The 15598-nt window shown below is 44.7% G+C and overlaps 1 protein-coding gene across 3 annotated transcripts; it reads right to left on the bottom strand.

Moving 5' to 3' along the window:
• Nucleotides 1–2925: 2925 nt before the first annotated feature.
• Nucleotides 2926–13155, bottom strand: VCPKMT (valosin containing protein lysine methyltransferase). 3 transcript variants are annotated; one of them, XM_048854571.2, is made up of 6 exons: nucleotides 12896–13155; nucleotides 11452–11562; nucleotides 10966–11038; nucleotides 9377–9496; nucleotides 7196–7296; nucleotides 2926–4252 (listed from the first exon to the last, which is right to left on the bottom strand). In XM_048854571.2, exons 1-6 carry the CDS (start codon nucleotides 13111–13113, stop codon nucleotides 4099–4101), a joined length of 777 nt encoding a protein of 258 aa, XP_048710528.1. In that variant the 5' UTR covers nucleotides 13114–13155; the 3' UTR covers nucleotides 2926–4098. The 3 variants fall into 3 exon arrangements, with proteins under 3 accessions (XP_048710528.1, XP_048710527.1, XP_048710526.1); XM_048854570.2 differs by having other exon boundaries at nucleotides 2926–4247; nucleotides 7192–7296; nucleotides 12896–13154; XM_048854569.2 differs by having other exon boundaries at nucleotides 2926–4247; nucleotides 7187–7296; nucleotides 12896–13152.
• Nucleotides 13156–15598: the final 2443 nt, after the last annotated feature.

Here is a 15598-nt window from a genome sequence, read left to right as displayed (position 1 = left end):
CTACATTGTTTCATATTCTCTGTGTATATATAAAGTCTGCTGCAGTTTCCACGGTATGCATCCGATGAAGTGAGCTGTAGCTCACGAAAGCTCATGCTCAAATAAATTGGTTAGTCTCTAAGGTGCCACAAGTACTCCTTTTCTATCTACAGGAGAAGCATTGTCTTACAGAAAATCACTATCCAATCAGTGGCCCAGTCTCAAAGAAGAGGTGCAGTGCATGTAAAAGGATTGTATTTTGGGTTTACACTTTATTGAAATGCACAGTACCATTCTGAGGGTAAACAAATCAGAGTCTCTCTCCATGACTCAAACATTTACAATCCGATGCATATTATCTTGTTGCAAAGGATGTTGATAGCTACGCTAAAGCTATTGCTTTTACACTGTAAAATTATGCATCCAGCCACTGCTTTAGATCTAAGTATATTAAAGATTTGCCCATCAACAGTAGCTAGAGGCACAATTTTAGGCCAGCCCAGTTGTTTGGCAAGATGCTGAGTGGATGGACACTTGAGTTTGAGCTGTGGGATTTCAGATTAGAGGAAATACTGTACTGGCTCCTATCTGCTGTGGAGCAGACTCTCAGCCTCATGGTGAGTAAAGGATGGAGGTGAGTGTTCACGTTGTCTGCGTTCTTTCATAGGCAGCATAGATGAATGTCTTGCCATCAGTTCAAAAACTAGAGACCAAACTTGACTACTTCACACCAATAAAACATGCAATGGAATGGAGGGGTCAGTAGTAAGCAAGCTCCATGTCAGCAACAATATAAACTCTTCCGCTTCCCACAAAGGTTTAATGTCCTTTCACCCATGTGGAACAGGGGCCAACTTAGACTCTTGATTATGATCATCTACCTTTTTATCCTCTTGGTGTAGGGAAGAATCCATATTTACAAGCACTGTGGGAATCATCCAATAGGCACCTTCCTCTCATCTTACCTGAGATATCACACTTGTTTCCAGCAGATTGAACTGACACTGCACTAGTAAAAATGGGTCCAGCCACTGCAGTCCTGCCTACAGCTGAACTGGTAGACGAGACCTAGAATATACAAGGTGCCCTTGCCAGCAGTGAGACACGTTTTACCATTGTGTCAATTAAACCTGCTGAAAGTGAGTTTCAAGAAAGGGAATGCAGCACAAATGAGTCTGCCTTTCTGGGGAACCAGAAGCAAGAGCCAGCCAACAACAGCAGAGTTACCAGTCTCCCACGCCACAGTTGCCGAAACAAGGCAACAACCAGCTGCCTTTTAGGGGGTATACTTTTCCGCCCCCTCTTGAGAGGTGCCTTTCTGAAAGCATCACCCCCAACTCATCTCTCCAGGAGGCAGGAGTTGGGAATAAAACAGCATTACGTCTAAGACTGGTCATTGACTCCAGATAGGTTAAAAAGTTTCCTCTACACAAAACTGAAGGAGTGTCAAGAAGCCATGCAAAGTAGCTGAGTTTTAACATCTCCCCCTCTTCCTGGGTGGAATCAGCTGTAGGTTACTATTTAAATAGCGTGGGGAGTATGAAAGGGCTTTCCCACTCTCCTTAAAGGAGCACAACTCGGATATTAGAAACACACAGCTAAAAGAGTCCTGGTAGTGAAAAGAAGGTAAGTGGACAGGTGGATTATAATTTACAGTAGCCACCGTAGTTCCTCCTAATAAAATTTTTAAAAAGCTGAACTCTTGTGATAAGAAAAATATTGAAAGTTTAAATCTCAAAGTCAAGAAGTTTGGTTACTTTACAGATACCCATGGTTGTTGGAAATATCGCTCCAAGGCCTACATTAGCAATGGAAACTCATTAGCCTGACAAATTACAGGGTGGCTGTGATGACTGAATACTTCTATGGGAGGCAAGGACACGGAAGAAGCAACTATTCCTTCCCCCAACAATCGCTTCCCCGTTAGCCTAGCCAGAGTAGGGAGGATTTTCACAGTGACTTAATTCTGCCCCCACTCAGCTCAATGGGAGCTTAAGGGTTTGTCTACACAAGAAAAATTTCCAGCATAGTTATTTATACTATAAAACTGCCCATGTCAATGCTTATTCTAGAAAAAGAGCGTTCACACAGAAAGTTATCAGTATAACTATAGTGGTATAATTATGTTGGTAGATTTCCCCATGTAGGTAAAACTGAAAAGTTACGAAATTCCTTGCACTAGAGGTTAACACAACAATTACATCTCAAGGGCAAACTCACAATTGCCTATTAAAACAAGAGTACAATCCATGTGGGCCATGCTTCAGAGCCAAAGACAACAAAGCCACAGTGAAGTGCAAGGTTTACAAGGAATGCTATGAAGGGGCATTAAACAGAAGCCACAGTGCCAGAATTTAACAAACTGACTCAATAAATGCCTTGCCCTGTATTGTTATACCTTAATCCCTACAAAGTAATCCATGGCTGGGGTTTAAGTAATGTTCACTGGCACCAAACATATAAGCTTTTGAAGTTTGAAATATTGCCACATTTTGTAATATGTAACCAATATAAAATTATGGGACACACTCCATACCTTATTCAAGTAGTCCCGCTGATCTCAAAGCAACCCCTCATAGATACAAGATGACACAATCTCGCCATATCTGATTAAACTATGGCACAGATGCAAGAAAAGGTTTTCTACCAAAATTAAATTTCATTAAATATTCATTTAGATGGACTGTAGCAATCAAAGCTGACCTGACTAGGGTATTACAAGGACTATTTTAAACTCACCAGAAAGTCAGATTTTGACATTTCAATTACTAACATTGGAAATAAATATACATACGGAGTTAAGGAGAACAATCTAGCATAGGTCAGGGGCCATCTTGTTGTTTGGGGTTTGCATCGTGCCTAGCACAATGGGGTGCTGGTGTATCACTGGGGCACTCGGAGACACCACTGCCATACAAATAATAATGTACAAACTGTAGCCAAGGATAAAAGGTATCCGGTATATTTAGTATACAGAAGTGAAATAAGTACTAATTAATATTGTAACACAAGGCCTACATGCCTCAGGCCTGTAAAATATTTAGCTTAGCCAAATTAGGCCTTAGGATAAGTTAATAATAAACGTGCTGAGCTTGTGTCTAGGTTTGTGATATGCTGATGTTTTGAAAATAACTGCTGAGTGATAAAGTGAGGTAAATGCTAATGAGTAGGAGAGGAATTTACAAGTTAGCCTCTGCAAAGCAGGGAACCCCAAACACAGTGAGATGTGGAAATGCAAATAAGGAAAAGGGGTTAAAATCTTCATAAATACATCTGAACGCTAGTGGACATCAGCCTATCACGTCAGAAAAGCTGTCTCCTGGCTCATGCGCCTTGGTGGGGGAAGACAACAAAATGATGACCACTAGTGGTGGTGATGATAGCGAGGATGAAGGCTAACACTTCAGACTTTTCCGCAAGGCCTAATGTGGGTAATGCAAATACCATCATTCTGGATTGGTTGGTCTCTCCTTTACCAGACAGCAGTGTGTGTATTGTTTGGTTAGCTAATAGAAGTAATTAGTATAGAAAAATCACTGTTGCATCTCTGTTGTGCACTATGGGGCAGGCTCTCTTCTACGGATAACCACTCTACTATAGTCAATCTTGGGGGCTCAACTATCCAAGATTAAAGTAGGTGTAAACACCCACCTTGAGGTGGGTAATTAGTTAAAGTAACCCATAACTATAGAGAAGGCTTCAAAACTGCATGCAGAACAAAAGCTAACCAAGAACCATCTCAAGTACAAACTCTTTATGAAATATACATAGACATCTGCTCTTAAATTAAGGCGAAATTCAAGGCAAAATAAGGAGTTTCCTCTTCGGGAAAAGTGGGTGACCTTCAGCTTCCTGCATGCCCTTCTGTTCAGACGGGCTTTGTTATGGAACGCTCGGATCTGATTTATTTGACGCTGTGACACTGATTCACCAGTGTGGCCCTCCCATCTATACAGATGGCCCATGCAGATGAATGGAACATGACATCAATCTAGGTTACATTTCAGTCCCATTTTTAGCTCTCTCTTGGTGAGGCTGCTTTGTCAATATTAAAAAATCGAGTTTGTCCTCTAAGGCGGATACTGATTGTGATTCTATAGCGACTGACCCACTTTCTTCTTATGTCTCATCCCCAATCCGCCATCTAGAAGAATTCTGTAGATGAGCCATGAACAGCTTTGGAGACAGGCTCTTTGAGTTAATTGATACTCTCTCTCTTCTCTCCAGAGGATCAGTTAACATGGTCAAAGATCTCACGATGGGAAATTCTGTTAAAAAAAGATTTAAAACCTCAAACACGGGCTTTTAAATGGCCCACTTGTATTTAAACACTAGCTCTGGATATGTTCTGTCACTACTCTCTGCACAATATATTCTCCATATTACATCATATAGAAAGAACATGATCTAGCTAACATGAACAAAGTCTCCAAGGACCTGATCCATAGACCAGTGTCAGTGCTAGGCTGTGCATTAGAATGTTTGTCACTGCAACAAGTTTAACATAAAACTGTATTGAGTTCCTTCCCCTGACTCCTATGCTTCGCAAATGTCAGACAAATGCAGATGGTCTTAAGCATTATTCCTAAAGGGAACATCATGAAACTCATGGTAATGACTAGCTCTAATAGGTAATTCCAAGTTAGAAACCACGTATCCTTAAAGTTTCAAGTTCAATGTTGTTACACCTAAGATATCCAACAGTAACTCAATTGTACCACTGAGCAAAACAACATCCCCATATCAACTATTCGTTTTTCTGTAGTGCTTTTTGGAGATGCACCCTTTTTTGAAGAGTTTAAGCAGTTTGCCCTTTTCCGATCTCCACTTTAAATGCTGGACCTATTGGTGTAAGTGTACAAAAGGCCTAATTTCACACAGCCTTGTGACACTTTTCTGTTTCCAGCACTGAAGAAAGAGCAGGCGGCTAGGGCTCTGTTTCTGTAGGATACTTTTATCAAGTTGGAATTTGCTAGGTTTTGCAGTAAGAGATTACAAGATAGCATTTCAGAGGACAGACATTTTCAGGAGCTATAATGAAACTAGACTGTCTTATAGTTCACCATAAAAGCATCTGTACTATGCTTTTCAAGCTAAGTAAAATGTGGAAGATATTAACTAAAGCATTTTATTCCATGAGCGAACAACTCGGGGTTTGCCAGCTATTTTTTTCTTCCAAACAATAAAGAGACAACTTTACCATAAATCATAGGACTGGAAGGGACCTCTAGAGGCCATCTAGTCAAGTCCCCGGCACTTACGGCTGGACTAAGTATCATCCAGAAGACCATCCCTGACAGGTGTTTGTCTAACCTGCTGCTCTTAAAAATCTCCAGAGGTTAAGAAGAACAATTTTTCTCCCTCTTCTTTGTAACAACCTTGTATGTACTTGAAAAGATATCATGTCCCCTCTCAGTCTTCTCTTCTCCAGACTAAACAAACCCAATTTTTTCAATCTTCCCCCAGAGGTCATGTTTTCTAGACCTTTAATCATTTTTGTTGCTCTTCTCTGGACTTTCTCCAATTTGTCCACATCCTTCCTGAAATGTGGTGCCTAGAACTGGACACAATACTCCAGTTGAGGCCTAATCAGCGCAGAGTAGAGCGGAAGAATTACTTCTTGTGTCTTGCTTATAACACACCTGCTAATACATCCCAGAATGACGTTCGCTTATTTTGCAAGTGTAACACTTTTGACTCATATTTAGCTTGTGGTCCACTATGACCCCCCAGATCCCTTTCCGCAGTACTCCTTCCTACGCAGTCATTTCCCATTTTGTGTATGTGCAACTGACTGTTCCTTCCTAAATGGAATACTCTGCATTTGTCCTTATTGAATTTCATCCTATTTACTTCAGACCATTTCTCCAGTTTATCCAGATCATTTTGAATTTTAATCCTATCCTCCAAAGCACCTGCAACCCCTACCAGCTTGGTATCATCCACAAATTTTGTAAGATGAAGATATTGAACAGAACCGGACCAAGGACAAATCCCTGCAGGACCCCACTGATAAGCCCTTCCAACTTGATTGTGAACCACTGATCAACTACTCTCTGGGAACAGTTTTCCAACCAGTTATGCCTATCATCTTATAGTAGCTCCATCTAGGTTGTATTTCCCTAGTTTGTTTATGAGAAAGTCATGGGAGACAGTATCAAAAGTCAAGCTATAACACATCTATCGCTTCCTCCCATCCACAAGGCTTATTACCCTGTCAAAGAAACCTACTAGGTTGGTTTGACATGATTTGTGCTTGACAAATCCATGCTGTTACTTATCACCTTATTATCTTTTAGGTGTCTGCAAACTGATTGCTTAATTATTTGCTCATTATCTTTCCAGCTGAAGTTAAACTGACTGGCCTGTAATTCCCGGGGTTGTCTTTATTTCCTTTTTATAGAATGGCACTATAACTTCCCTTTTCCAGTCCTCTGGAATCTCTCCTGTCTTCCGTGACTTTTCAAAGATAAAACGCTAATGGCTCAGATATCTCCTCAGTCAGTTCCTTCAGTATTCTAGGATGTATTTCATCAGGCTCTGGTGACTTGAAGACATTTAACTTGTCTAAGTCATTTTTAACTTGTGCTTTCCCTATTTTAACCTCTGATCCTACCTCATTTTCCCCAGCATTCACTGTTAGACATCCAACTGCCACTAATTTGGTTTTTTTTTTTTTTTTTTAAAAGGACTAAATCTGCAATTCTTTTTCTTCATAAATATTTTGAACATCCAAGCTTCCTTTTAAAGCTGGTGTTGTTCAAGTGTATTTGCAAACTTGGGGCCTTATTTGATATCTATTTTAAAAACTTTTTATTTCACATTTAAGCTTAACGTTTTGGAAAGTTAAAGTCCCCGTATCTGGCACAATTAAAACAGCCCATTCAGACCCACCCTACACTACAACATACAACACCAGGGAACCTGGTTCCAGTTAGCTTGTCCCCAGCCCATTTACAAATGTAGGTCCAGTTTAGTTTGCAATGTGGATTGGACGTTAACCTTGTTTCCTAACCAGTCTAAAGTCTTGCTCATGGAATGTATAAATATACTAGTATGTATCTGTAACTGCTGCATACTGTAACGTTGGGAATGGTGGCTGAATATTTCTTCTGTCTCCTCACACTCACCCACCAGCTCAAATTATGCTAGGTAAACCACAGTTTTGTGAATTATTGACAATCTCCAATATGCCAATAAAAAATACCCTGCCATTTTTTTCCTTCGGATGTTCAAGATGTGAATGTCTTCACTCCGATACTCCTCATCATGTTTCTCCAGGGGAACCTTTTCCAACTCAAAGTCCATCTGGAGCAGCTGTTATTAAAATATAAAAGGTAGTAAGCAAAATACTTCTAGCAATGTTGACATTTTAACATACCTTTAAGTGCATTCGTTTCACTGACGGTCCTAAAATATTCTGCATAAAGCAGCTATGCTTCAGGAGGTAAGATAGCCCAAGGGATCCCTCTCTCCCACAAAAGTTTGTTGATTTAGGTAATTAACAATTTTATTTTTAATAACACCACGCAGCACAGTTATTTTAATTTTAACTTATCTGGTGCTAATCCAGAGTCATACACCCGTCCCAGAATTTAAGAACCAACAGGAAAAACCAAAATCAATCAAAATAGTGTTTCAATTCCTCAAATCTCCAGTTCCTAAATTCCAGTTAAAAAGCTCTTCCACAAAAACTAAAGTACTAGGCCAAAGCACATCATATCACCACCCATCCTTCCCCCTACCTCCCTAAATACCAGTGAAAAAAGATGGGCTTTGCAGTGTGCTTGTGAAGTTAACAAATCTGGATTCTGGCAAGCCAAAGAAGGAACCTCATGCGACCACCTGACCCACTCTTGTTTATATTGTGGGAGCACTGGCTCCAGCACCAGCACTGATCTCAACTCTGGCAACACGACAGTATTCCTCAGGTAACCAGGTTCCAAAGCATTCAAGATATTGTTAGGGCCACTAGCACGATATATACCCCAAAGCCAATGCAATTCTCAGAGTATTGGTAATGCTGGCACACACAGGCATTATTCAGAAGTCCTTGCCCTCTTCCCCAGCCCATATTAGGGCATTCTGTAGGTCCCAGTGTTCACGTGGAACGGCTGCGCTTTGCAGATGCAGGGCCAAATTTTGGACTGACTAGCACCTCCACAACTTCGGACTATTTGGCCTTCAGTACCTCAGGAGAATCCATGATTTGTTTTGTTACCCATGATTTGTTTTTTCCACCGGCAAAGAAGTACTATGCTGTGACAATGAGGTTCCCAGACCAAGATATAATTCCTCTATGCCACCTACTCATGCTCTAATATTGACATACGGGGGGAAATTTTGAATGTCTACACAGCAATTAAACACCCACAGCTGGCCCGTGTCAGCTGACTCGGGCTCACAGGGCTCAAGCTGCAAGTCTGTAAAATTACAGTGTAGATTTTCAGGCTTGGGCTAGAGCCCAAGCTCTGGGACCCTCCCACATTGCAGGGTCCCAGAGCTCGGACTCCAGCCCAAGCCCAAACATCTACACTGCCGTTTTACAGCCCCACAGCCCAAGCCCTGTGAGCCCAAGTCAGCTGACACGGGCCAGCCGTGGGTGTTTAACTGCTGTGTAGACATACCCTGAGTGACTTAACAACTTAAACCCAAATTTCTAAGCTCATTTAGGCACTTCAGCTCCTAAATCCCACTGAATTTCAATGAGACTTATGCTCCTAAACCATTTGTGAAAATGGAGCTTAGGCTCCTAAGTCCCACTGACACTTCTGAAAATTGTACTTATATTCTGAATATACCAAAAGTCTATACTTTCAAAAGATCATTTTGAAGAGATTTCTTTAAAAAAACTGAAAGGACTAATTTTGGATCTCTGAGACCCTGTTTGGGAACATCAAGCCAGCTGCAGGGGTGGGGGGGAATCAAAACGCTAATGGACTCATGTCTACAAAAGTGACTGCATTATTCTTTTTGCAGATAGTGACCTATACATGTGGTGCTCTTTCATTAATCTGTAAGATCTTTCAAGCAGCACAGACAACTATTTGACTTTCTTTGTGAGTCTGGTTTACTATGGTCACAATGAATGTGAATTATCAAAAGCATCAATGCAGAACTAAGGTGTTAAAAAAAAATTATTGTCCCCAAAAAGGAGGAGATTATTAAATAAATCAGAAAACACAATTTAAGCAACTGGCGATCAACTCCTTCCCTGCATCTGAAAAAGTGTTCTCATCCAAAGTCACATGAAATTTTCCCACAACAAACGTACTTGACTTGTACTATGCATTGTACTTGTACAGCGACACAGAAGGGAACTGACTCGAGGATTTCAAGTGAACCATTACACAGTCCTCATATACACAAAGCATGCGCGACGGCAAAGGACACTTACCTCAAAGTATTTTCTCTCTATTTCCGGGTTTTTACCCATAGTCCTTTGTTCGTAACAGCATATGATACAGGTATCAGGACCTGACAGTTCTTTCAGGGTCTTCAGTAATGGCTCTAATGACTGCCCAAAAGAGATCAAGTATTCGCCACTTAGACTTCAACGTTCACTTTACTACTACTACATTCCGTAACTAGAGACAGACTTCACTGAACCGGACACTTTCTTATTTTACTTTTCAGACAGCGAGTTATATTTAGTACAGTGACTCGGACAAGTGACTTGTAGTTAGCAGAAAGGATAAATGGAAAAACAAGTTACAATATGAGATTGCTCAGAAAAAATGGCCTTTTACACATTTTCCATGTATAGGTCAGTTTTATCTATAAGCCTCTATGTCTATATCATCCAAGCCAAGGATATACTACACTGCTAAAGTAGCCGTTTCCTTGAAATATGCCAGATTACTTCTTCTTCACAGCAATACATTGGACTTACAGACATCTGTTTTCAAAAATTAAAAAATATTTAACCAGACTTAATTTTAAGATGTGACTTAGGGCTAGAGATTGTCCTTTAGGAAAAAAGGGCTCTAAGTTGTAGGGCCGTGGCTCTGGAGGCTGGTGAGAAAACTAAAAGGAGGGTCAGGAGGACTAGTTCCTAGAGATTGCTTCCCCCAACCCAGATCTTGTACTAGCCTTAGCTCAGGTGTACCACAAGGAGAGAGTTCTGCAGAGGGGGATGGACCAGAAGGGCCACTTTCTGAAGCATGGTTTCTCCTCCCAACAGACCCACGGGGAATCCCTGAGGGAGATAATGCCGAGTCTTTCAGCATCATCTAATACAATGTCCACCGATACACAGTGAAACTCTCCAGTATCAGCTAGCAGTATTTTATTTCCCTACAACTCCAAGGAAAAAAAAAATTGGGCACAATTCTGAACTACTGCTTTCAAAAGACCCGATTCAGGCCTCATACCACATGACCCTAAATGTCAGGTTTCAGAGTAACAGCTGTATTCGTAAAAGGAAAAGGAGTACTTGTGGCACCTTAGAGACTAACCAATTTATTTGAGCATAAGCTTTCATGAGCTACAGCTCACTTCAAAGCGTATGCTCAAATAAACTGGTTAGTCTCTAAGGTGCCACAAGTACTCCTTTTCTTTTTTTGACCCTAAATGTGTTATTTGCTCATTTTTAAAACAACAGCTTTTAAAATTCATCATTCAATACTCAGCCATCAAGTAATGTTCTTCCGAGCCACATAGATTGAAAACTAGTGGCAATATTTATTTAAAGATTTTAATACAAATTGCAGAGTCTCTCACACCAAATCCAAAATTCCCAGGTTCTTTCCAATCAAACTCATTATTTCTACAAAAAGAAAAGGAGTACTTGTGGCACCTTAGAGACTAACAAATTTATTTGAGCTTAAGCTTTCGTGAGCTACAGCTCACTCACAAAAGCTTATGCTCAAATAAATTTGTTAGTCTCTAAGGTGCCACAAGTCCTCCTTTTCTTTTTGCAAATACAGACTAACACGGCTGCTACTCTGAAACCTGTCATTATTTCTACAGTTCTCAAATAGTTACCTCCTCATAGTAAATGCAGTCTGCCATAAGTATATAATCTGGTGCAGGCAGAAATTCTTTTACATCTTCACCCCTAGAAAAAGTGAACAGGTAAATATAAAATGCAAACTTCAATTATACCAAAAAAAAAAAAAGTATGTTTTAAAAGTGTAACATTTAGTGCAAAATCTATATGACTTTGGGCTAAGTCCTCCACTACTTATTTCACTGTATATTTTAGGGGAATTTCCATTTTTACAAGTAATCTATCATACCACAATTTCCAAACATATTTGGCAGTTTAGCATCTGTTATCTCTTGCGTTGAACTTAGACTGTAAGCTCCCTGGGGTAAGGTTCTCCTTTTGTTGTGTTTGTACAGTACCCAGCCCAATGGGGTTCTGGTCTGTGATTAGGGCTCATAGGTGCTCTGATAAAACAAATATTTATTAACATTCTACAGCAATTGCGTATAAGTTAAATATCAAGATTAAAAGATTATACAAACCATTTCAGTACCTTGGCTTGAACTGAGCCTGTGACTAGATGCTTGTTCTTTTCAATATTAACATTCAGCAAATCCTGAAGTTCCTCAAGGTCAGTGACCGTAACATCTGCCCTACAAAAGAAATATTTTTAATTCATACAAAGGAAGCCCCAGAAACACAAATTTAAGACTCCTTATTAATGTTTGAAAATAGACATATCTGTAACCTCTTTCATTCCTTTTAGAAAGCTACTGCAGACTAAAGTCATGACTAAATATGTGCCGAGTTACTTCAGCAATTCTCGCTCCTGTTCTGATGGAAAGACGACTTGGCTCACAAAATGCAACTTGCCATAAGAATTTAAGAGGGTTAGACCAGGAAACAGGATTCTACTACGACTCCTACAAAGTGGGATCCTTGTATAAAAACAGAGCGATATTTCCCCTGAAGGCCCAACCCATATTTTAAACTAAAGCACCCCCAGGTGAGTTCCAGTGTAAATTTGCATAACTTCAGTTAAAGGCCCATCTTTAGAAATTGGCTGGGTTTTTGTTACTCTCTTTGCTGGTGGTCACTCAGCATAGTTTACACTGCCAAAAAGAAAAAAGAAAAAAAAAACAACCCTACAGCATGGCCATGACCAGCCCAAGTCAGCTAACATGGGCTCACGGGGCTCGGGTGCAGGGCTAAAAATTGTACGGGCTTGGGCTGGCACCCAGGCTCTGAGCCCCAGGCCCCTTGCTAGATTTCAGAGCCCAAGCAGGAACGTCTACACTGCAATTTTTAGGCTCAAGTCAGTTGACCCAGGCTCTGAGACTTGCTGCCATGGGTTGGGTTTTTTTACAGCACAGATCTACCTTTTGGGTATGTCTACACTGAACACTAAGCCCAAGTGGGTGGGACCCAGGCTTGCGACTAGGTGTTTCCAGGCCTGTGCTTGAGCCTCCGCACTGCGTGGTAAACCTGGGTTGACAATACCGGACCTGGGTGTCACAGCCGTGCTGCGCACGTCCCCACCGCACGACACAGACCTTCTGACTCGGGTCTGCAGCTTGAGCTGCGTCCACACTCCAGAACAACAGGGCACAGACCCTAGCCACAGCAGGGCCCAGGGGATCCTAGCCCTGGCGGGGGGCTACCCCCCGCCCCGAGACTGACTCCTGCACAGACGGAAGGGGGGGCCGGGCTCAAACCCGACTCACAGCCCCCAGCTGGGTGTGCGGCCTGGACATACCCTGAGGGCAGCGCCGACCTCACGGATCAGCAGCGGGCACCCTCCCCCTCAATTTTTTTTGGGGGGGTTAAGATCTAGCTCCCAGCGTTACAAGTGACCCCCCCTTTAAAGGGACGAGCTAACGCCCCAGATCCGACCCCCAGGACTCGGGGCTCGCTTGAGCTCGGATCCACCGCGGCAGCCCCAAAGCCCGGCCCGCCCCATCTCCCGCCCAGCCGGGCGAGCCCTACCCCAGCGTGGCCGCCATGATGCCCACGGCGCCGGTGCCCGCGCCCAGCTCCAGCACGGCGCGGCGGCGCAGGGCCCGGGCCCCGCTCTCCAGGAACTTGGCCAGCACCAGGGCGGCGTCCCACACCACGCAGCCCACCCCGCCCGCGCCGCGCTGCTGCAGCCGCAGCGCCGAGCCGTCCCGCTTCTCCAGCGTCCGCACGAAGCCCGGCCCCGCCATGGCCCCGGCCCGGCTCCTCACGGCGCAGGCCGCGGCCCGGCCGGGCGAAGCACCGCCCCCCGGGGCCGAGCCGAGCCGAGCCGCCCCCCGCCACAGGGACGGTGCCCCCGGACCCCGCCCATCCCCCTTTTCCCCCACCACAGGGATGGTGCCCCCGGCCCCTTCTCCCTCAGCACAGGGACGGTGCCCCCGGCCCCCCGCCCACCCCCTTCTCCCTCAGCACAGGGACGGTGCCCCCGGCCCCCTGCCCACCCCCTTCTCCCTCAGCACAGGGACGGTGCCCCCGGCCCCCCGCCCACCCCCTTCTCCCTCAGCACAGGGACGGTGCCCCCGGCCCCCCGCCCACCCCCTTCTCCCTCAGCACAGGGACGGTGCCCCCGGCCCCCCGCCCACCCCCACCACAGGGACGGTGCCCCCCGCCCACCCCCTTCTCCCTCAGCACAGGGACGGTGCCCCCCGCCCACCCCCTTCTCCCCCACCACAGGGACGGTGCCCCTGGCCCCCCGCCCACCCCCACCACAGGGACGGTGCCCCCGGCCCCCCGCCCACCCCCTTCTCCCCCACCACAGGGACGGTGCCCCCTGCCCACCCCCTTCTCCTTTTCCTCCACCACAGGGACGGTGGCCCCGGCCCCCGACTGTATCCCGAGGTCGTTCTCCCTCCCCCTGACTGTGCCCATCCTTGATGCCCACATCCCCTCCCCGTTGCTGTACCCCCAGCTGGTGCCCACCTGCCTCCCCCCCCCCCCCCCGCACCTACCCTCCCTGAGCATCCTGTCACCTCCCTGCCCGAGACAGGGTCTCCACCAGTTCCCGCCTCCTCCCCCAACATCAGCCGGCATCCCCACCTCCCCTGCCAGATGGTGCCCAACATCCATCTCCCTCACCCCAGTGGCATCTCTATCCCTGCCAAACCATGCTCCTGTCCCCCCAGCGAATACCATGCCCCAGCCCCTTTACCCCACCGCCCTGCCCTGCACAGCAGCAGAGGCACAGCTGGAGGGGGAGGGAGGGAGGAGGCTGTCGCACCCAGTTTTGAAACCATGGTCCCCCAGAAGACTTGGGAACACACAGCAGCACTAGCCCACACCTGTCATGGATTTGGGCATCTCACAACCCACTTGGTATTTTTCCTTGTACCCTTCACCGTGTGTCCGTCACACTGTGAGGCTTTGCTAGGCTGAAGCTCCTTCCCCTCCATCTTTCCAATTCTCTCCTCCCCTCCAATCTGCTAGCAATTGTTCTGCATGTGAGCATAAAAAGAGAGAGCGGCAAGACCATGCAACATTCAGACTTTATTCCAGTGGTTCTCAACCTGTGGCCCATGGGCCACTTGCAGCCCAGTCAGCACACAGCTGCCGCCCTTTTGACATCAGAGCCATACAGGTGGTATTTACCCACACTGGTAAAAAGGTTGAGAACCGTTGCTTTTGCTGCATATACTGTCCACAATCATCAAATGCTTCCTGAAAGTAGAGTTCTCTGAGGCAGGGGTTCCCAAATTGGTTCCTGAGTTTGATGTTCTATCAATTCTCATGGCACAATAGCTTTTTAAGAAGGTGATAACTGAGGCTCCTACGCATGACCCCGTGCATAACTGTACTAGAAGGCCTCCTTTGGGAAGCTGTGTATCAGAACCTTTTCTCGGCCGACAGCCAAAGATCCAGAGCAGCTGTTACCTGGGGAAGGAGACCCCTGATTGAACCCGGGAGTAACATGACAGCTGGAGCAGAACTGCACCAAGTTAATTGCTATTTCTGGTTCTCCCAATTTGATAGAACTATGTATTGAGCACGGATAGTCTGCTCAGCCCTGTGCAATACAGAACCTACAGTAAACAGGCAAACCACACAATTCAGGAAAGGAAATGCCAAAGGAGGTGCTGACCGTATTGTTTATTTACAATCCCACCAACAATGCCATAGTAGTCTACTCATCAGATTGATAGGTTTCAGAGTAGCAGCCGTGTTAGTCTGTATCCGCAAAAAGAAAAGGAGGACTTGTGGCACCTTAGAGACTAACAAATTTATTTGAGCATAAGCTTTCGTGATTTACAGATTGATGTGGATTTTAAAGACTGACTTGAATGACGAGTGGGTGGATGCTTGGCAGTGCAGGCTTTATAATGATAGCTTACGTCTGTCACGGTAACACACTGCAGTAGTGAAAACAAAATTTCCAAAGGCAATTCTGTGCTGTTACACAGAATTCTGTGCTGTTACTCAGTTACAAGTGACCACTTAATTAAAACATAGGAGTGTCCATCAGAATCTCTTGTTTACTGCAGCAGGTTTACATACTGCATCAAACATGGAATTGGTACCAGTAGTTGGACTCCATAGAACCATGGGAGTGTCGTCCTGCCCCCTCTGAAGTGCAAGGGAGTTTTGCCATTGTCCTCAGTGGAAATAGGTTTGAGCCACAGGCAGTCCACCACTGAGAGGTGTGGAAGGGAAATATATTTATCATCCAGACAAGATAAGCTA

This window comes from Caretta caretta, chromosome 6 (genome assembly GCF_965140235.1).
Source record: "Caretta caretta isolate rCarCar2 chromosome 6, rCarCar1.hap1, whole genome shotgun sequence".
Taxonomy (NCBI): Eukaryota; Metazoa; Chordata; order Testudines; family Cheloniidae; genus Caretta; species Caretta caretta.
Note: the sequence above shows the minus strand (reverse complement) of the source record. Positions and strands in the feature narration are given on the sequence as shown.

Coding starts and splice junctions, on each gene's coding strand:
- VCPKMT (XM_048854571.2), bottom strand. CDS start 13,113: ATGGCGGGGCCGGGCTTCGTGCGGACGCTGGAGAAGCGGGACGGCTCG. Junction 11,039..11,451: donor CAAGCCAAGGTACTGAAATG/GTTTGTATAATC, acceptor CACTTTTTCTAG/GGGTGAAGATGTAAAAGAAT. Junction 7,297..9,376: donor TAGAGAGAAAATACTTTGAG/GTAAGTGTCCTT, acceptor TTTTAATAACAG/CTGCTCCAGATGGACTTTGA.